The following is a 23,372-nucleotide window of genomic DNA, read 5'->3' as shown; positions in this document are numbered from 1 at the left end:
AGAAAGGATAATGCAGAGACGGATATACAATAACATGTTTAATTAACATTAGCGGAATGCCAGTTCGTTATACATTGCGTACTACATAACTTAGTTGCCTGTACTTTAAATATAATTTACACAGCTCTGTCAAGTTAGGCTGCTTAGTACGATTGACTCAGTTAAGTTCAGATTCCTAATTAAACTACTCTAATCGAGTAGGAAGACAGTCTCCACCATGCTAAAATGGTAAAATGTCTCTTCAAAGAAATGCATCTGTTGGCTGCAGGCTGGTCTATATCACATTATCATTATATTTATTCATTAAGTAATTGAATATTTCTAAACACGGTATAAGCCAAGATGAGAGTCCTACTGCACTCATTGTGAGTTCTGGCTGACGATTACTTTTTAGAACATAACAAAGTGTCTATATTGTGTATAGGCTACCAGCTACTACTTTGCGGTCTGAGTGGACTTGATATCTTTGCGTAGTATTTATGTGCAATATAGAAAATGGATCTCTTCAAATGCATGCAAAGTCAAAATTGAAATGTACGTTATAATGGAACTTACTTGAGTCTATAGGTTTATCCAATTTGAAACTCTGTTACCGCGGGGTCCGAAGTATATCAGTCGGGCAATAAGAATGGACACAGGAAAGAACTATATTAAACCTATTTATTATTTATTGAACTATTAATCTATACTTTCAATGTCGTACAAATAGTAGATCGAAGCAATTCTCCCTAATAAATACTTCTGTTAAGAATAACAGTATTCGATTACTGTACTGCACATCACAGAATAGAGACTACAGAGATGAAATGGATGACATTACAATTAAGAAAGGGACTAATCCATTCCCAGAATAGACAACACTAAACACCGATCAAGTCGAGTGTTACCTCCTTTATTGAATCTTGACATGCTGACTTTTGAGTAGAGTCGTCCTGAGACTTGTTGATGCTATTGGCAGACCAAGCATTGGTTCCTTTGCTATTGGAGCTGTTGAAACTAGATGTAACTAACTTTGCAAATGGTATGCGAGCATACCCACTGAACGACCGCCAAGGATATGGCTTATAAGCCATAACCATAGCAGCGACGTCAACCTTAGTGAATAATTGATGGAGAAATTGGATCGGCGGCATGTCCAAAGTGTGCTTAATTTCGATTTTAATCTAGTAGGAGTCATGCATAGCAGTCATTTTGAGATTGAAGTTCATTCCTTCAACAGCCATTCACAGGGTGTCCTTGAACGCCAAGGTGGAATTGAATTGGTCAATTCTGCAGAGATGCTACTCCATTTCTGCAACCTATTTGCCAGCACCTAGTTCACAGCAAATGATCATCCAAAAAGTGCGGCCGAAATAAAGATATTGAAGCTCTGTATGCTGTACAGTATGCTGATGGACTTTGACTATAGTTTATAGAGAAAGTGTGTCTTTTCTGAGCACTATTCTCGTTATTTTCAAGCCCTGCTATTTCTACTCTGTACTAGTTGGCCTGAACCAGACAACTTAGGAGAGAAGCAAGAATTAGAATAGTGATGATGTCCATAAAGAGCTATTTTCGCATCCTCATTCATGTTATGGTAGCGTGGCCGAGCGGTCTAAGGCGCTGGTTTAAGGCACCAGTCATTTCGATGGCGTGGGTTCGAATCCCACCGCTGCCAATGATATTTTTTACTGTTCAGAAGTACTGTCATGCGCATTCCTGCCCATTTTGCCAACAATGTCATACTGTATTGATCGAGTACTGTCAGTGACCAGCAGTTAGACTGAGTTGTCGACTTGGTATTCGATACTGTACTGTCCGTATGCTGTCCTATACAGTACACGATCGATTACAGCAGTAACTACAAGACCTGCAGCTTAGAGGTCGACTTGGTAACCAGTAATTACGGTAGTAACGAATTGCTGCAATAGCAAGACCTGCAGCAATTCTTCATTTTGAATTGGACTATTGGAATATTGTGCAGCTGCTAGCCAACTTTTCCTTTGCTCAACACTTCAAGACAGCGGAAATGGGGGATTCGAGTAAGCCGAGAGTTTCTGATCAAGATGTTTGCTGCTATGCTTATGATGGTGATATTGCCAATCTCAAGAAGCAACTACAGAAAAATCAATCCTTGTCAGCGGTGACTGATCAGGTTAATCATCGATTGCTAATCGAATTGTGCTGTTTACACTTTTGATGAACGTGATGAGATCACACTTCAAACTAGAGTTCATGTATCTACATGCCAATGCTTACAGTGATTGACTACGTGCCTTTGCCTAATATAATTCTACACTTGGATTATATTTAATACCAAGAAAGTGGCTTCCATCACGCATGGATGAATCGAACCTGTAGTAGAATTGAATACGTATACTACTGTACATTGTTCCAATAACAAACGAATTCGCTTCCAGATGAAAATTGTATCAACTATTGACAGCGCACCTACGTAGAGTTAAAGAAGACATGCATGCACAGTTCATCCTAACTCAGGCTTTTAATTTTTCAAATAGAGATGGGTTAGCATAGGATTCACATCAAGCCTTGCATGACAACTGATAGGTTAAGTGTTTGACATTGTTATTAGATTAGGATGGACTTTATGTACGAATTATTTGCAAGTCTATTACAATGATCACGGACATACAAGATCCGGTCCTGTCCAGTAGCTTATGCCATCGTAGTCGCTTCTCCTTTTCCATACAAGTTTTGAGCAATAGTCTTAATATACTGCAAGCCCCTTTATTACAGTACAGCAAGCCTTGGACTTCTTCCAACTCCCTGATTAAACACACTCACTTAAAGTTCATTATTATCGCTAGTCCCTGATTCGGACATTGCTGCAGTCAATCTATTTTTTGTTTATGACGTATCTTTATTATTTTATCATGGATAAAGGCTAAGAGAACCCCTCTTCATTGGGCCTGCTCTTCTGGTCAACAAGATATCGCTTCTTTCTTGCTTAACGCAGCGAATGTGGAAGTAAATGTTGTCGATGATTCGATGTGGACGCCATTGCATATAGCTACTTCTGCAGGCCATACCGGAATAGTAATGCTACTACTTGGTAAAAATGCATCAGCCAACGTCAAGAATCAAACTGGCCAAACACCGTTGCATTACGCTGCATCCAAAAATAGATACGATGTAAGCATGAACACGCTACGAGAATTGACTTTGTACTACTGTATCAATTCTACAGGGTTTCGTTTAACTTTAAGACTAAAGATTTTCTTTAGCAAAAATTTTAGTCGTGTATTGTATCATTTTAATTATTAGTTATCAGATGTATTCATTTATCTCGTAGTGTAAAGTAGTGCTGATAATATACCGTACTGTAGTATTGAGAAAGAATGCTATCATAATTAATAATAAGTAAATGTGTTAACGTACTCTTAATAATCCTTCAGCTAAATCTCTCTTTTCAAACTTAGATTGCTAACGAACTAATCCAATCAGGAGCGGATGTTAATATAACTGATAATACCAATGCTTGCCCAATTCATCGAGCCGCAGCTTTAGGACATTTAAAGATGCTGCAGCTTTTATTAGCAAATGGAGCGCTTGTTGACGCAACCGACATTAGTGGAAACACGCCATTGTAAGCAAAGTTTGACTATAGTAGCTAATAGACATTTTCAACCTAACCTCTGCGCTTACAATTCAAGATAGGGTTGTAGTGAGGTTTTATAATTATTGCAAATAAAACCATTTATAAAGTCATTAAAGAGTAAATTGAGCGCTATCATAGAGTTGTTTATCGATCTGCAATAATCATGCTTGGATTCTTGTAAATACTCAACCATTAGACATTTAGCTTGTGAAGATGGCAACAATGAATGCGCCGTAACTTTAGTGAAAAAGGGAGCGAATTTAACTGTTCGAAATACGGTACGCATGCCGATTGAATGCAATTGGTGTATTTGCTAGCTCGTAGTTCTTGTATATATTATACTGTATTATCATGCAATTTCCTTTACTAATATCTACTTACACTATCTGCAATGTACTCATCTATCTCTGGTAATATAATTGAATCTTTAGGAAGAAAAAACTCCTATTGATTATGCATCCCGAGGTTTAGCCAAAAAATTGCAAGAACTCTTAGAAATGTGATATAGAACTGTATGACTTTAGACTACAAAGTCTGTTATGTATTATATATCTAAGGTGTACTTCTCATTTGTTATTTTGTTGGTACATTCGCTATAAAACAGAGTGAATTTTACAGTAACTGAAGGTGATATTAAAGACAGCAAATAGTATAGCACACTACTGATTCCATTCACGCCGACAATTCAGGATAACTCATTGTCTGTTAGGGTTAGGATGTGCGATGTTTTATTCTACTAGCAAAGTAAGAAATGCCATGCAATTTGATGTCAGCTACTGAAAGTGTACATTTTCCCTATGCTATCGCTCAATGTTTATTGATCATGGAAAAGATTCTATTATTTACCTTACTATTTACCAAAAGCATGTAAATTGATTATCTGCGATTATAATAAAAAGCACTGCTTGAGATTTCAATGGATGATCTAGCTGGAAGAGATTGCATGATACAAGGTGAACTCTGTGGAATTAGATATGCTTATCATAGCAATGGCGATGCCGTTGTGGATTTAGGAATTAATCGAAATGTATTTAATGGATTTCGCATTGTACTTGTAGAAGCTGCTGATGTGAATAATGTATTGTGTTCATTTTATTTTCCTATTGCATATTTATCACAATGCCGTGCAGTAAGAATTATGTACTTGTCCACTTGGCTGATAAATAAGGCCATTCCACGAATTAAAATCATTTAGAGCTAATTTCGGTTACTGTATATTCAAGTTCTTGGACTGAGATGATAAATAACTAAAGTCTACTATACGATTACATGTGTATGATAGATCTCAGTTTTATACGAGTAGCATGTTATACCGCATAGTGACAATAGACGATAAAAGTAGTTGGACATATCACTACCGCTGCTACTGCTACTGCAAAATCAAATACGAAATATACCTACTTTACACACTGGAATTATAATAATTATTGATCTGTTTCATACACACATAATGTCATGTTTCTATCCCAGGCCTGCAACGCTTACCCACTGCAAACCCATAGTCCACATGTCTATACATTCGAGGTTAGATTGCAATTGAAATCAACGCTGTAAATGTAAGTCATTTATATCCATATTGCAGTCTTTAAATCGATGGTCAACATGCCTCTATTTTATGAATCCTATCGATGTTGAAATTAATCCTACCAATCGTAAGCTATTAGTCATACTGTACGTGCAATTCTTGCACCTATTTTTGCAATTTAGCACTTCATCGACGGCTATCATGCACGGTAAACCAAATCATTTAATGTCTCTCATCGTTGCAAATTATATCACGTATTTAAAATAGCAATATACTATGCCTATAGTATAACAAGAATGGACTGTATTTAACATCTTTGTCTTGCGTATGAATTCCTTTTCACGAACAGCAATACAACTTTTATCAAGCTGCGGAAGAATGCCAAGTGTTTTTATCTTCGTGTTCCACTTGCATTCTACAGTGTTAATATTAATATATTGTGATAGTCATTAGCAGCTTTGGTTTTCTCGATTTTTCTTTTCCCCTTTATTCTCTTTACAATGCAACATGCTCTCGTCACAGCGTCCATTGAATTCAAATAAGTAGAGAAAGCAATCGCTTACCAATTAACACAATTCCACACCAAAACGGATGGAAAATATCGATCTGTGGTCTTGTACTCTACCATGTTCTACTTATTCCTGCTCAAGCTGAACTATTGTTCTCCATCAACTTCTATCCATAATTCATTTAATTAATAATATTAATGACGGTCATTAACGATTGGATGTGGCGATTTTCTATTGGCTACTTGAAAGCTCCATCTGCCGCGACTGCCAGTACAGACTGCAGACTCGGGATGGCGTCCATGGCGATCGTAGTAGTCTGTCCCAATTTCCAATATGGACTGGCAAAGTAGTACACATTCCTACTGAGAATGTGGCAACTTTCTATAGGTTCGCAATAATTGCTCATCTCCCTCTACAATCTCAAAACAAGGCTGTAAAATAAAATTATTTTTTTATTATTATTCTCTCTTGTGCTTCCGTCTATAAATTGAAAGAGACAATCAGCCAATCGCCAAGTACCGCACAATAGGTTGTCAATAGCCAGTCATAGAGAATCAACGTTATGTTTACAGTACCTGATGATGGTGGCTAATTCTCCATCGATCGAGTGCGTAAAACACTAATTAAAATATAGGAAATGGTATGCTTTCCTACAAGGGTCAATAGTTTGTATCCATCAGAAAAAAATGATATAAACGGATACAATACTCTATTATCGGGCCATAGCAAGCCCCGATCGCCCCTTGAATAAACAAGAGACGATAAGCAAGAAGTCGTTGATAAAAGAAGCTGCTGGATAGGTAGTTACTCCATTCATTATTCCACTTAGTTTAGTCATCTTGAAGTAGCGAGGTGTTGAAACGATTCTTCGATACAGTAGAATAGACTGTCGTCGATCTCACCTAATATTGCAGATTGTTCGTAATCGGCAGGAGTAAACGAATTAACAGGATTGATTATCGGTTCCAAGTAGTAATAACAGTATCTATTGAGGAGGAGAAACGATATGGTCAAGATCGAGTATCCTTTGCTAGCAGTAGTCTTGTCACTGTACTGCCAGTTTGTTTTCTCTTTTGCTCCGGAACAAGAAACATCACGATGCCAAGGTATGTTGTAAGTCAATCTTGTTTCTCTTTTTAGTCAACTGCAACAGAACAGCAGATTACAATCACCTTAGTTATCTTTATCGAAGATTTTATGTTATTGCTATCAGAATTTGGCCTATCGGTACTATTTATTGTTCTTGTTGCCGCCGCAGCATGCTTAATCTCCCTTAACCAACGACCAATTCGAATCGATAAAGACTACATCCATCATTCGATGTCCACCTTGCTGCTTTTTTCTGCCACTTTGCCCTATTGTAGCGTATCTGAATTGACTTTGGCTCTTATTTTGTTGTATAATGGGTTAAAAACAAACTCTTTTTGATCTAATATTCTGTCTGATCTTACGGTACCACTCTTTCATCAATAGTCCGCTTCGATTGCCTACTGTAGATACAAGTATTGGCGATAATTATTATATCATTTGCTACAATGTCCAAAGTCAAGATTGGATATTTAAACACAGTAATAACAGAATAGTGTCTGTTACACAAGGATTGAAATCATCGCCGATAGAGCCAGGTAAAAAAAAACCCTTGGAAACTGGCAGGCACTTCAGTAATAAGATTAGCGTCATCAAAGTAGATCCGATTGAAATCACTTTAAATACCGATATCGAAAGTAATCGTAGTATCAAATGCTGTAGCCCAACACTGAGACAGTAACCAAATATTTTAAAGTTTGTTGACGTACCGATTATTTACCAATTTTACCAACTGATACTATGTTCAATGAACAAAGATGATCTATGTAGTATCAACATTATCAAAGAAGGAGAAAAGCCGATCTCGATAAAGCGAGCATATGTGTCGTTTTAGTGAATAGTGGACTTTCATGCTACGGGATCTAAAATCAGTTGGTTTCATTCTATACCTCGACCACGGTACATAAGCGATTTCGATCCGGAGTAAACAGGGTTTGAAGTATTTCAAGCTAGAATTTCTAGCTGCCTACATGCTTAATCATTACTATTAGACAATTTACTCTATATTACCTAATGTGAACACGACCATGTAAGCAAGGAAACTGTTCCGGAGAAGTCAAGTAAACATCTGATGCGGCGTTATCTCTCTTAAACTTCATGCAAAGTGCAAAAGGATTTATAACCACTGTCAATAGAGAATTCTCTAATGTATCTCTCCCCCCCCCCTTTAGCCTGCCAACTACTCTTAACAATCCTAAGTTCACTAGATGACTTTACTAGACGAACGTTCTCTAACCCTTTTTGCCCTACATTGCTACGACAGTTCGTGAAAGAACAGTAATCTTTCTGCGTAGATCACGTTTACCGCTATTAGAAGTACGAATATTTAAAATCATCCTCTTTATTGTTATTCTTTCATACCATGTCTGCAATTTGATAGTGAATCGATTGCCCTTTTAGTGATGTATAAGAGTTTCATTTCTCGCTGACGATTGATTTTTTTAAACCATGTTATTATTCGAGTATTACCGCTCATTCGTAAATTGACGTTATCAAGTAATATCTACCATCATAGACTTATTGCAGTCTTTTATCAAACCCCTTTCTGCTCCTAATCTCAATCACGAAAATAGTGATATCAGCTGTATACCCGAGTTGACTGAAATATCTTGCATGAATCAAAACTATGCATTACATTCCAAAGATTTCCCCGTATCGTGATTTTACATTGACAAATTTAGGTAAAGATAATCTGATGTTCAAAACTGAAAGGGTTGTAATATACGATTGTATAACATGTACATGCAGGCTGGATTAACAAAATATCGCAAAAATAAAAATTTGCTGCTCAATCCGATTGCCAATGAATAATTGCTTTCAATTCAAATGAACGCATACTCTTACAGAAAATACGACAATAATTTATCATTTTTTACTTCTTTTAAATCCAGTGCAGTACGCTGTTTTTAAAATGAAGTAAAACTTTCCATTTGTCTACTCTTTTAATTCAATCAATTGTTCGTTTTTTTATAATTTCAAATACTGCTCTACAACAACATTATCCTTTCTCTAAATTGATATGTACATGTACAGCAAAACTCCAGTGTAGTAGTACGATAAAGAAAACCTTTCATTTCAGGCTAACTTTTACACAATTACCATTACATTTTAATAACTCGATAGTAATGCTGCCCAAACATTCAGCATATCAAAAAACTTGCACTCCTGCTAATAATACGTCTTCCTATCTTCCGTTCGAGAATCAAATATCCATCTGTACCTTCTTTGTTAGTGATACTGCTTTTAACTTTAACTATTCATGTTTCCTTCTAATGCTATGCACACATAACAATTCTTCTACTTTAAAAGCAGCATACTGCTCTGTGGCGTAGATTGTTCTCGGTAATAAATTAATAATGTTGATCGTAAATGATTCCTTCATTGACTTAGTTATAATACCAATGTATCGAATCGTGAATGCTAAGCAATTCTCCTTCCACATCATTATAAGTTTGGAGCTGGTTTTGTTCCGTGTACAAATACATACCAAATATCTCCTGGACCAAGCTTGTTATTAAGTAGACATAATTATTTGAAAACATGTTAAAGGCAGCCATTACTGCATTGTACTTTAAGTTGAATAATACTAGTTTACGGTAATCAATTAATTACTATAGCCGATTGCGTACAGCGTAAGATATAGACAGTATCTTGTATCATATATGTTATATACGTGATATCATATATATAGTATTGGTGGACAACAATGACAAGCAAGACATGAAATTAACTAACGAATACGAAATATACTCAGTGAAAGAACAGATTGTTTTGCTTACAATTTAGACCTATTTGAGCAGTCGTTAATGAAGCCTACATTTCTTCGAGATCGATGCTAAAAGTTTTTGACGCATAGTAATGAACATTGATACAGAATCTAGTTACGATTTCGTTTAGAAAGCTAACGGGAAATAAATGTTCTGCACACTAATATACTAGATATTTCTATTCTGGAGTTCATCATCCCTTAGGTAACAACTGTCCTAAAGGTTGCTGGAAATAGATGTTGCACTTACAATTTTTATTGACTTATTTTATCACCTTACTTTATTTGCGTGTGCCTCCTAGAGTACCAATAGCTGATGATATTTGGAGGCAAAAACTGATAGAGAGAATCCAGCATTACTATACTTCCATATCATGCAATAGCAAGCCATTCTTCTGTAATATGTACGCTAATAGTAAATTTCGATTATAAAGTAATATCCGTCATAGTGCTGAATATCATATTCCACTCCAGAATTAATCACTTCTTATATTACAATATTCCTACTTTTACCAGCAATAACTACTGTATTTGATATGTGCAAGGAATTATTTTATTAATATGTTACGTTAATTTATCTGTTAATGCTGTACTATTGCGTTAAATCAATATACGAAGTATTATTTGTTAAAATGAGTATAGATATTCGTACATATAATTATTTTGAAATGTTGTGATAAATTTACGAAAGACATGTTTCTAAACCGGATTATTTGCAACTACTTAGTGTGCAAGTACTTGGCTAAAGAAATTGAAGTCGAAACCAAGAAAACGAGCATCAGCAAAGATGTTTTACATACAGGAGGTTTTGATACCGAATTTCGCAATCGAAAGATTCCATATGAAACATCGTAAGTAACTGCACGTTTAATTTAATGGTCAGTTTTATAAGTTAATATACTTTCTTTTGATAAGGACAATGTAGGATTTAGTGTCGTAAAAGGTTAAAAAATTCAGAATGGTTGTTAAGAAAATCAGATTACAACGTATCCGTAGTATTGAATTTTATTGGGATCATATAATCGTAGAAATTTTTACGTCAACTGAGTATTTTAATTTCATAACTTCATATGGCATTTGAACTACCATTCTACAAGTATTTTCTACTTTATGAGAACTGATCTTTCCCCTAACTTCTACTGATATAGCGAGGTAAGATTTATTGAAATTCTGGACAATGCATGCGAAAATATCTTAAAATACCGTGTTCATGCGGATAAAAAGGAAAGATATTTGAAAGGTAATTTTGTGTATAGAAAAGATCAGCTTGTTACCATTAGAGATATTAAACTCAAGCCTCAGTGATGTACTTATGCACAGGAGGAGATTGATATAACATAACAAGATTTCAAATCGTCACGATTTCTTTAACAGTCTTTGCTACAGTAATAACGTACAGGTTATGGCTTTCTGTAAATGCGAAAAAACAGTAATAGTATAAATGATTGTAAAAATAGGTACATCAACGACTATGAATACGCTATTTGGATTGAAAAAGAGAGGGGTTAAAGTTGAGCTAGGAGTTCCTGATGAAATGTGGGATGATATACCAGCTGAAGTATCGAAAATGAAGAGAAAGGTCTCTTTATACTATTAACATTTATAGATAATTTAAAAGGTTATCTGAAAGTAGATAGGTAATGCTATAAATGGAAAATTGTTGAACGTAAATTTACAACATTCCAACAGCAATTCTATCGCCATTATTGTAAACTTTATCTATTTTTGGATAGCCTAATTGTCTTTATTTAAACGATGAATAATTATTAGCCAATATAATCATCAACAATCCTATCATGATTGCTATATATTTTAACTTCGATCTAACCAAAGCAACATAGCATTCGTGTCGCTTTGAACGATGTATATCCTCAGTCCTTCACACGTAGCCCAAGCTTACACATTGTTAATGTTTTTCGCCGCCTCTAACTTTTTTAAATTCATAGCACTACCTCCTAACGTAATTTTTGTTGGGTTAATAGTGTGATGCGTTTAGAGAAGAGTTCGAAGATGAATTGATGGAATGGTTTTTACACTATCAAAAGGAAGACCTAATGGAATGGTTATGTAGAATGAGGGCATTAAGACCCGATCAACACGGTAGTTATTTACAACTTTGAAAAGATGATCAATTTTGTATCGTTTTGCCAATTTGGATAGCACAGCTCATTTTCCTATTGATTCGGCTAATTTATAGACTGTTTAACTTATTGGGGTGAAATACCTGCCGATAAAGAAGACGAAAATAAAGACGATGATTCAGACAAAGCTAATGACAAAGATACAGATTCTAGTAAGAAAGAGGATAAGCAACTTGAATCAGACGCCAAAAAAGACGAAAAGAGTGAAAGTGGCAAACATACTGAACTTTAAACATTCCCAAGTACACATTTCCAGTTTTTCGTAGATTGATGCCCATTAATTTTTGTTTTTATTGTTCATCCTCTTCAGCTATTATTTACAGTTAGACAATAATATATATACACCTTTATGATTATAAATACGAGCTTAATTGATACCCTTATAAAATTTAAATGTTTTAAGCATTAGAATGAAGTAGATATTATGCTACACTTACGCTACAGTGCACATAAGCCTCCGAATAAGATAGCATATCTTATAATAGATTAACTGCCTTCTTTAAAATTATGCAAATCTAATTTATTTATCATACCCCGTATTTATTCTAGAAATTGGATAAATTACTACTTAGGTCATTTGCAAGAGTCAGACCATTATGCATTCAGATTCGTAAATACTCTGATTCATCATAGGTTATTGTGTCATAGCACTATCTAAGAAGCTGAAATAGTATGAGCCTTACTAATATATATATATAATAATTATTTATATGTCCGAACACAAGAATCACCGTATTGTTGTTAAATTATCCCCTACAGCCAGTATATCCTATTCCATGGAACTGCCTCTTATCCTGTACCTTAATAAATACCATACACTGTATCTTGTCCCACCTGCTTTGCTACCTTATTATTAATAAAATCGACTCAAGACATTGATAAATGGTATCGGTTTAGAAACTGGAATAGAAGATTTTGTGCGAACACTACACAATAGATATGCACGAATTTTTCATAGTTACATAGGAAGTACTGAATTAATATGTTATAGTTTTTTTATTCAAAAATTTGCACTAGCGTTTCTTATAGCTTAAATTGTTAATCAATTATAAGAAGCATATGGATCACGTAAATTCAGTAATACTATTAGCTAACACACTGTATAATGCTTTCAAACAGTTTGACAGTATCTATGATATAACAGATAACAGTTTGACAGTACATCAGAAGCACAGATCATATCATTATAACTGCAGTGCACAACATTTCCAATTGAAAATTTGATTTCAGTTAAAATCTAATGCAGTAACCTAAAGCAAAGTGCGCATTTGATATTGAGTGTGCCTAATATATGTGACAACAACTATAGCAATAAACTAAATTCTTTAGCTACCGTTCCACAAATAAATTATTCTAATTAGTAATTAACCTTAATATCAGAATTTAATCTCCAAAAATTCCGTGATAGTACGTCAAATCAATACACGCTCCCGTTTTCACTAAACGGAAGAATTTCGTCTAAGATAAATAATTAAAGTGATTTCAGATTAAATATCTCCAATCACTTATCATGAGCAAAGCTAAACGTAGACATTATCGCGGTTTTACCATGATTAGTCAATATAATTACTAGATAAGAAGTTGTCAGTTAATTGCTCATTTCAATTTAGTAAGCTTTAAGGAATAAAAAAATTAGTTACCATCTCTGTTGTCATTCTAAAAGTTTTATAATATGTTTCGCAATCATATTTTCTTGCATTAATGATGGGAGATCGTCGGTATCAGAGTCATATCATACAGTAGGTAGATTTTTAGGCAGGATGACCTGAAATAGACCCATAGTGTTAGTTTTTCTGTAGTAGTTCCAAGTTTATGTCATTACAAATTTGTAGCACAGAATAATATTTTTCAAATCATGTAGTAGTTTATTATTATTATACCTAATAGGTGGGTATTAGCTTAAATGACGCGTATAAAACTCTATTGTCATCATTTCATGTTTATTAATAATTTACTTCTGCGTAATTTAGTAATACATTTCCTGATTTCCTAACAGAACTCTTATTCAATTTAGATTTTCAGTAAAACTATTTACTTTCTTTACTATTATTATAACTGTAAAGCACAGATAAGATTAGTACTGTTGAATTAATAGCTTACTACAGCTCAAGTTGCTTAATACTCTAAGATTTACTAATTTTTCGACGAAACCTTACCAGTATCGGTTTAGACCATAACGACAACATTAACTTACTTATTATTTTAAAAGTAGGTGAAAGCTGAAGGATGAATTGACGATTGCCAAGTGTTTATACAAATATAGTGCCATTATAAGAGTGCAATGGGATTGGAATGAGGCATTGAATATTTATAACAAGTCAATTAATATAAATTAAGGTACTTGTGTAAGGAAGATCCGGATTGTAGTAACTCACATGAAGAAATAGGACAAGTGAATTATTGTCAGAGCCAGCATGAATAGCTATTTGTATGTATGAGAAGTCGTTCAAAATTGGATTATCAGTTCTTGTTTACAACCTTAGTAATGCTGTTCGATAATATAGTAGCAGCATAGGGGCCGTGTATAATACTCAGGGTAAGCATGAAGAAGCTATTTCTTTGAACAAAAAATCATTCAAAATTGGATTGCCATAATGATATCAATGTTGCCAAATTATATAGCAATCTAATAAGTGTGTATTTAGATCATGGCAAGTATAAAGAGGCTATTTCTGTGTATCAGAAATTACTTAAAATCCTAGTGTTAGACCTTTATCACGATCATCTTGATCTTGCCACATTATACGAGTGCAACAACGTGGAAGTTGTACGATTATAACGGAATCATAGCAAGTATGAAGAAGCAATTTCTAAGTTGGAGAAGTCGCTCAAAATTAGATAGGTAGTCCTTGATCATAATCATCCCGAAATTGCTACATTATATAATAGCATATAAGAAATCACTCAAAATTTAGCAGTTGGTTCTTGGTCTTAGCTAATCATCTCAATGTTGCTACTTTATATAACAACATGGGAGCTGTCTATGGACATCAGGGAAAGCATAATGAAGCTATTGCTATGCATAAGAAGCCTCTTAAAATTAGATAGTTAGTCTTAAGCGATTATCATCCCGATGTTACTACGTTATAAAACGATCTAGGAAATATGTATGTCGACCAAAGTAAGTATGAAGACGCCGATTTTATCTATTCGAAATCATTCAGAATTTAATTGTCAAATTTTGATCACATTTTTCTCAATGTTACTAAAATCATATCAGGCAATATTTGCTATTCCTATAAAGAGTGCCATAAGCATTAATAAGTGGTTACAGCATTATATATCAAAAATTGTATAGCAAATCATTATTATAACGTTTTATGAATGAGTATTTGCTGAAATATCAATTATAATTATTACACTTTCATCATGTTAATCATGCTGATGTTACTGGATTTATCTCAAAGCATGGACGATATCTATTTAAATCCAGTAAACTTCGACAAGAAAATCGGTTGGTAGTTGTGAAAGTTGATAATTGCTAAATGCAATACTAATGACTAGCAATAAATAAAATTTAATTAACAGAGGTGCCAATATAATTATGTTAATACTATTGTGAAATCAGAGAAAAGTCTTTATGCATTTTAGATTTAGATTTAAATATTACTTTATTTCACACCGTAAGATAAAAAATGAATAAGGAAATTTAAATATTAAATAAATGACAATTTATACACGTTTCAATATTTACAAATTCATCGAAGTCAAAACGTGTTATACAGGAACATGTTTTAGTTTTAAACAAGCATAAGCTTTGTTCAGTATTAAAGTAATATGAAACTTGATACATAGTGATTATAAGGAGTCTTAACATCTCAAATGAACCCATTTAAAGTTATTTCTAATATGTATAAAATTCATACAAATTATTACTATAGATAAGGATGATTTTACAATCGTTAAAGAGTACATCTTTCAGAAGTTAATCAGCTAAAACAAGATTATAATATAGATTAATTACGGTAATACTCCATGTAAAGTAATTTATTACCCGTTATAGAATCTTTCTTGAAACTTCAGTTGATATAAAAAGGTAAAATTTATTGGAATTCAGAATAATGCACGCGAAAATACCTTCAACACCGCTTTCATGCCGGTAAAATATAAAAATATCTGAAAGGTAATTTAGGGCATAAACTGGATCATCTGGCTGGCATAAGTGCTAGCAACCTCAAGTTTCAGTAATTCACCCATGATGTCACCGAGATATTACAAACACAAATGTAACACCGAAACTGCCTTCAACAGTAGTTAAACATAAACCTTGCCAATATCGATACTCTGCAATGGTAATGGGCCAAACTGTATTAGAATTCATCAGTGGAAAGTGAGGTCACTGACTGTCAACACTCCTGTCATAACACTAACGACAATCTTTCCATAAGTTGACTCCAAATGTAAAAGATAAAAAGAGTTTATTCGTTTCAAATAACCTATGGAAAACAGCAGTAGTACTTAGAAGGTGGGCCTAGAATATGGATTCGCTATAATGATGGACTTAAAAACTATTAGAAACTAATAGCTTTTAAAGCACAACACAAATCATAGTTCGGAAAAGCATCAGTTTATTATTTGTGATAACATTTTTCACGAAATTTCTTTAAAAGATTAACATTTCAGGAAAATCTTAATCTTGATCGCCTACTCCACTTTCTAGATTTCACTTAATTACTAAACTAACGTGTGCCACCTTTTACGTACTGTATAGAACAGTTGCTGGTACCAGACTATCAAATTATCACCTATGGTATTCTGAAAAATTAGCAATTAAGCACATTTGATTACATAAATTATGCCCTGGATTCCTGAATTCCTTCCCTCCCCTGCCCAATATTACACATTTAATAATGATCATAGCTTTACTACAAATTGTATGCTTCTACGGTATACAGTATGGCATACAACTATAAAAAACACTAAGACAGACCAACATGCTTAAATTAGAACCTAGACCAAAACTATCGGATTCACACAGTAATTTATCACAAGGAACGTAACTTCTAAGCGTTTTATATCCAAAATGAGTTGCCAGTTTATCAGAATTACAGCATGAATACTATACTAGCTAAATATACTACTTCTTTTATAATCTCACTTGTATAATTCTTAACAAAATTATGTTACAAAATGTTGCCAAATTTTAACCTACATTAAATAGTCGAATATACAATATGCTAGGACACTAAGAAAAGTTCTAATATAATTAAACCAAATTAAACTACTTTTAAAAGCTACGTGTAATGCGTTTTAAAAAATGAAAACTTGAAAGAGAATTCTAAAAATCAACCTTTATTACAGGCTTTTCTCCAAAACGAGTTACTCCTGTATTGTGTACTTTTTAAATATGTTTATCCACGTATTTATTATACGCTCTTCCTTAACAATCCTTGATACACAGGCCGTTTCTTCTTGTAAGATTCCTTATTCCACGTCTACTTCGAAGTTTGCCTATAACGTGTAAGGATCAGCAAATATCTAGACCTGCCGAGCTAGTTGTGATATTTGGAGATACTCTAATCGTAACTTTTTGATTAAAATTTTTTAAAAGAAATAGACAGTTGAAAAGGTAGCAGTCATTACAACATTTGATAATATCATCAACAGCCTTTATGAAATCATGATTTGCGAAAGGTTTGATGCAGCTACAATAAAGCGGAAACGGGTAGGCGTGTACTAGTGGTTACAAGAATCGATACTGTCGCATAGAGTGCTTGTAAATAATGTAAATAATTAAACAAATTGGTGTGCTTGGTCTATTGAATTATTAATGTAAATAAAAGCGGAGAAGTTTTAGGATGATAATTCATGTAAATAATACTTTCTATCGGTTATAAGGCGAATAGCAGGAAGCCTAAGGTTGCGTTGCTAAGCTACTAATGCTTATCTATTCTATTGAAATAATTTTGAATCTCAACAGTTAATTGAGTACATTGCCATTTCAATAGCGTAATATTAATTAAAAGTCAATATTGAAGATCATTCAAAATCTATATAAGCAAGGTCACTAATATTGTGTGAAGCAAACTTGCCGAAACTATTTGTTATCTACGACCGACCATTTAACAAGTTGCTAATAATATCATTATTGAAATGGAATTCTTGCAAAATAAATCCGTTGTAGAGAATACTTTCACACCGCATGATAGAGACTGGAAATCTTTCCTTCTGGAAGGAAATACTTTTTTTGATCAAGGAAAGTATACTGAAGCTTTCTCTAAATATACAGAGGCGTACAAAATTATTAATAAGTCTTCCAATGAGGGCGATGATAACGAATTTATCCTCAACAAATGGAAGATATATATGGGCCTGGCAAAGTCTAAATATCAGCAGCTCAATTTTGAAGGAGCTATGCAATATTGTAATAGAGCTCTATTAAAAGCTACAGGAAGAGACACAATCGAACAAATTGCTGAATCTCACCATATACTGGGCAAAATTTTCATGGAGCAAGAACAGTATGAAGAAAGTTTGTTCAATTTCGAAAAGGCAATGACATCCCTAGATCAAGCAAACTCAAGTCTATTGAAGGCTAAAATCCTGAACGATATGGCTGACTTATATATTAGGCAGCATAAACTGGATGAAGCTGAAAGCGCTCTCATAAATTCGTTAAAAGTTCAACTAAAAAGCTATTGGGATAGTAAGGATAAACCTTTATCACGTTCTGAGTGTTACAGGCTACTCGGTGATGGACAAAAGCAATACAAAGCTGCATTAAATGCCGTTATAGAAACGCTAGAGTATTCTAAAAAGAAACATATAAATACCAGTAATACTGAAAAAACGGCGTTGCTGAACGACACGATTGGTACTATCTTTTATTTATGGAGTGACTACGTGCAAGCAATAAAATATTATTCAAAGTCCGAACATTTGAAACGTAAATTGTTTCATTCCAACAACTGGCGTAGAGTTGCTTCAATTGAATACTTATCTAAAGTTTATTTTGAATCTGATCGTTTAGATAACGCTAAAGACTACTATAAAAAATTATTGTATTTCAAGAATGTAACAAATACAAGCAGCAAAATATTGAAGGTGAAGTTAAACAACATTTTGGGAGAAATATATTTTAAAAAATGTGATTATGATTCCTCTCGATATTACTATGATGAAGCTAGAAAAAGTTTCTCTCAAGAAAAATTTAGCTATAAGCATACGATCGAACAGAGTAAATCTTTGCTAGGGATTGGAAAATTCCATTTTACGAGGAATGAAATGGATATCGCATTAAATTATTATAATAAAGCAAAAGAAATTTTACATGGTGATTTCAGTGATAAAGATAGGCTAATTACAGAAATTTTCGATAGCATTGCAAAAGTATATATGTTACAGGGCAATTTTGAGGCAGCTAGACAACAACTAGGGGCATCTACAGCAATTAGAAAAAAATTCTTAGATGATGAAGAGGTCAATATTGAAAGGTACTACCAAGAAGGAAACCTAAATAAGCATTGCCAAAACTTTAATGAAGCATTAAGGCTGCATATCAAGTCACTGAATATTCGGCAGAAACAAAAATATAAAATAAGTTTAGGCCATTTTAAGTCAAACTATGAAATTGGAAAAATTTACCTTTTACTCAAGGATTTTCAAAATGCTTATAATTATTATTATAAAGCTAAAGAAATAATCGAAAACCTGATTATGCATGAAAGTATCATTAATTTTGGTCTACTTAAAGATTTTGGGTCAATCTTAGAACTACTAAAGCGTTATCGTGAAGCTAAACAATTCTACTTAAAGTATTTGAATGCAACAAAAACACCCGCCAATAAAGCTAAAATTTATATTCTTATCAATGAAATCCATGAGCTACCCACGGACTATGTCCGTGCATTATGGAATTATGAGAAAGCAATAAAAGAAAATGATACTCCAAATACAAAAAATAATGGAGATTTAAAAAAGTTAGAAGAAAAAGTTTACAGCACATTGGAACATTTCTTCAGGACTAAAATTGGCACAAATTATCACAAAAGTCCACCCGAGTTAATACTTTCATCACCAGGTACTGGAATAAAGATTACTGTTTAATGTAATCGTCTTTAATTGATCACAGAAATACAGATTATTGCTAGACTAAATGGTTAATGGTAGTTGGAAAAGTCAGTTAATTTACATGAAAAATTTACCCCGATGGTATAAAATACACCTGAGTAAGCATTTGATTGATACCATATCAGAATGCTTCTGAAATGCAACTATACCACTAAATTAAGTAAAATTAGTATCACCATACTTAATTAGATGAAACATAGAAGTAATATTAGTATACTTTCAATTGATATTATAAAGGTGCGATAGATTTCCTTCAAGGTATTAAAGCAACACTAGAATCACTTGGAAAAATTTTATTTTATTACTTAATATCTAATTCATTCAACAACACCAAGGTCTATCACGTCTCAGGTTCTGTTAAATCGTAGATAGATCATTGAAGATAGAGATGCCTTTAGTCATTCATCTATTACTATACGATCGATTTCAGGATTATAATTACGATAAGCTAATTTGCAAATTAAGCCTAAAGATCAAACTAAATTTACTATCATATGATCTATTTATTAGCATAACTTCCAATTAAAAAGTTAAGTAAATTCTTATTATGCTTAATTGCTAAGAGGAATCTATTGATATCTAAAAAAATTTCCCGATTGATCTGCTAATATTGTAAAATTTGTATTTGGCTAGATTTGGTAGAGAGGAATAAGAATAGCTCCATACAGAAGGAAATTGAAATCGGTAAGATTTTAATGGCAAAGAAGGTTATGCTCAATTCGAGTTAGAGTTAATATAAGAATTTATGCCTTGATGTTTTTCACTACCGTAATATGATTCAGAGACTTCGTGTAAAAACTTGGTTAATAAATAAGTAATAGAAATGATACAAGATCCCATTATACTCATGCAAGAATGTGCTTAAATAACTTCCACAATATCGCATCGTCTATGTATTAGTCTTATAGCCTTCTGGTAAGCTTGAAGTGATGTAGCGTTGAACATTTAGTAGTTTGCATTTATAAACCATTTGTCTAGTAAACGTTTTAATTTTAAAGTATCAGTAGTGTACGCTCCAATTATGGAATTAATACGGTACATTTGATAGAATCTGTTGTAATTCCTTTATTTAGCACCGAAGATCGTCCTGTAATTTTCTCAGTTTCAATTATCAAATTATGTGCCCAAATATTACATCAATGGCACTGCAATTTACTCCTACTGCTGCTTTGTACGGTATAAATTTATTAGCAAGCAATTATAGCATAATATTCTAAAGCAGTTTTGTATCGATGTCTACTATATTAAACTGTAGCACCATTGTCAGATGTTTTAAATTGGTAATTGCTAATTCTTCTTAAATTCCATTCACTAATTTATCAGATTGCTATCATAATCACATCTGGAACGTTCTCTAAGATATTTTAGATCATGAGCAATTCAATTTTTCTAATTATTATTTTTAAATTCTTTCTACGGTTGCGCCAATTACCAGAAATAACTATGCCATCCCATGGAAATGATTTTGAGAACAATGACTGTTGTATCCGTTTTGTTAACATAATGTTAATTGGATCGAAATGTCAAGGCAAATCTTATATATTCAAATTACTAACTGGGCGAGCCCATACCAGTAATGCCAATCCTGATCCCGCCATTGTTGATGTAAATAAGCTCATAAGACAAAGTAAAACTACAGATGATGCTGCAAATATACAACCACACTATGCCAGCAGTGCTCCATTAACGGTTAAAAATATTTCGTATAGATCTAATAAAACAAACGGCAACAGGTACTCGAATGGCAGTACGGTGGTAGACTCAAGTCAATTATTGCAACAAACTAGATCCAATGAACACGGTACTAGCTTTTATGCTAAAATATGGAATTTCCATGACGCGATTTATTATCAGCCTTTCAAGTTCCACTCTAACATCTATATAATAACATTTGATGTCAATATCGACCTAAGTGAAGCGGTTGAAAGCAATCTAAACGATCCTGGTAGTAGATATATTACATCTATACAGGACTGGATAATCAATGTTATTGAACCCACTTATAAATTGAAGCGCTTTCCTGCTAATTTCGACGGACGAAGTGAAAAATTTGCTTTACCGTTAATTCTAATAATTCCTACCTACCATGGCGATAAACTAGATAAAATTGAGCAATTTGAAAGACGGAATAAATTTATAAAGATATTAGACCGAAGATTATCTTCTTATAGAGCAAATTTGTTTTGTCCAAAATTAGTAATGGAATGGTCTCCAAGTGCTAATGATGACAACGGTTCGCTACCGCTTCACAATGACCATAATTTAAAGGAGTTATGCACCCTTCTTGCAGGTTTTATTCAAGTAATACCTTCCATTGTGATAAATGCAAACGCAAATACTAGTTTGATTGATATCGGATCAGCCGTATTACGCAGTATGTCAAAGATTGATGATAAAAAAATGGGCACTGTGCAAATCAAACCTATTAAACACAAAGCGACTTTGGCGGAAATGTTTGATATTCACAATTCTGGAGTTATGAAATTTGGGAATTTATTCAAATACTTACACAGCATAGGTGATCTGCTATTTTGTCCTACAAATAAGAACTATCATGACGCGCTAATAGTCAATTTTAGTTTTTTCATAAGATTCCTCGATGCAATTCTATCATTAGGGGATAAAAATGCAATTCTTCCGAATTCTGGTGAGCATAGAAGCTATTATGAATTAGCAAGTAAGGCTGGCATTGTATCCAAAGCTTCAATTAAATATGCAGCAAGCGAATATCAACTGAGCAACGCGGATATTAACGAAGTATTGCATGCCATGGAGCTAAGCAATATTATTTATCAGTTTCGAGGAATTTCAGATGAAATTTCGGCTAAACATGATGATTACTACTTTATTCCTAATTTACTGTCACCCTACAAGTCAGAATCAAAAAATTCTTCTAGCGAATTGTCTTATTCTAGCTGGCTATATTTGAGTTGCAGCCAAGAAAAAGTACCTTATATTACTGATTGCATTTTTTACAAGCTGTTATCATCTATTCAGCTACCATGGAAAGTTGTCATATACCAAAACTATGCCAAATTTTTACCAGAACATAGAAATTATACAATAATTATTGTAAAGAATAATTCTTACATTGGTCTGCAGTACTATTACCAATCCGATAATAACCATGACTATGGGCACAATTGGTTTAAAGCAAAAGCATTAAAATCAATCCTTGAAGATCAACCTCATGTCAAATTTAGAAGTGCGTTGCTGAATGTAGTCGAAAATCAAATTTCCGGCTGGCAGGATGCTAAGTGTGATTATTATATTAAGTGTCCCGAATGCCATGGAGTTACCATTTGTCCAAATCAGATTGTAGAAAGATATATTAAGTGCTCAAGCTGTATTTATTCTTTTCCACCTGCGACAATAGAAGATTGGAAATTAGACGATATTTTAGGTACTGAACCATTGTAGCTTTTTAGTGAGTTAAGAGTTAGTTGCACGATAATTATCAAACAAACTTTTTACGCGTGTATAACATAAACTAGCCAAATTCGTACACTATGCTGTGCGAATAAGAGTTTTAAAACTATTGATTGAGGATACTCAGTAGTGAGGCAGTACACAGACATATTTTTGAGTTTGCAGTAATAAATAAAATATAATATCTAGAAAATCTTAGAAAGCACTACCAAATCATCTAAAATTGTAAACTCATAAACTTTTTATA

At 33.5% G+C, this 23,372-nt stretch overlaps 2 protein-coding genes across 2 annotated transcripts; both read left to right on the top strand.

Moving 5' to 3' along the window:
- Positions 1–10,178: 10,178 nt before the first annotated feature.
- Positions 10,179–11,605, top strand: TRIADDRAFT_33595 (uncharacterized protein; the record flags this gene model as incomplete). The annotated part of the gene is made up of 4 exons (XM_002118071.1): positions 10,179–10,336; positions 10,634–10,725; positions 10,943–11,064; positions 11,468–11,605. 4 exons carry the CDS (start codon positions 10,179–10,181, stop codon positions 11,603–11,605), a joined length of 510 nt encoding a protein of 169 aa, XP_002118107.1.
- Positions 11,606–17,719: 6,114 nt separating this feature from the next.
- TRIADDRAFT_62125 (uncharacterized protein) lies at positions 17,720–23,116 on the top strand (the record flags this gene model as incomplete). The annotated part of the gene is made up of 3 exons (XM_002118070.1): positions 17,720–19,646; positions 20,330–20,380; positions 21,132–23,116. The coding sequence occupies 3 exons, from the start codon at positions 17,720–17,722 to the stop codon at positions 23,114–23,116; spliced, it is 3,963 nt and encodes a 1,320-aa protein (XP_002118106.1).
- Positions 23,117–23,372: the final 256 nt, after the last annotated feature.

This window comes from Trichoplax adhaerens, genomic scaffold (assembly GCF_000150275.1).
Source record: "Trichoplax adhaerens TRIADscaffold_36 genomic scaffold, whole genome shotgun sequence".
Lineage (NCBI taxonomy): Eukaryota > Metazoa > Placozoa > Uniplacotomia > Trichoplacea > Trichoplacidae > Trichoplax > Trichoplax adhaerens.
The sequence above is the reverse complement of the archived record's forward strand: the minus strand, read 5'-3'. Positions and strand labels throughout refer to the sequence as shown.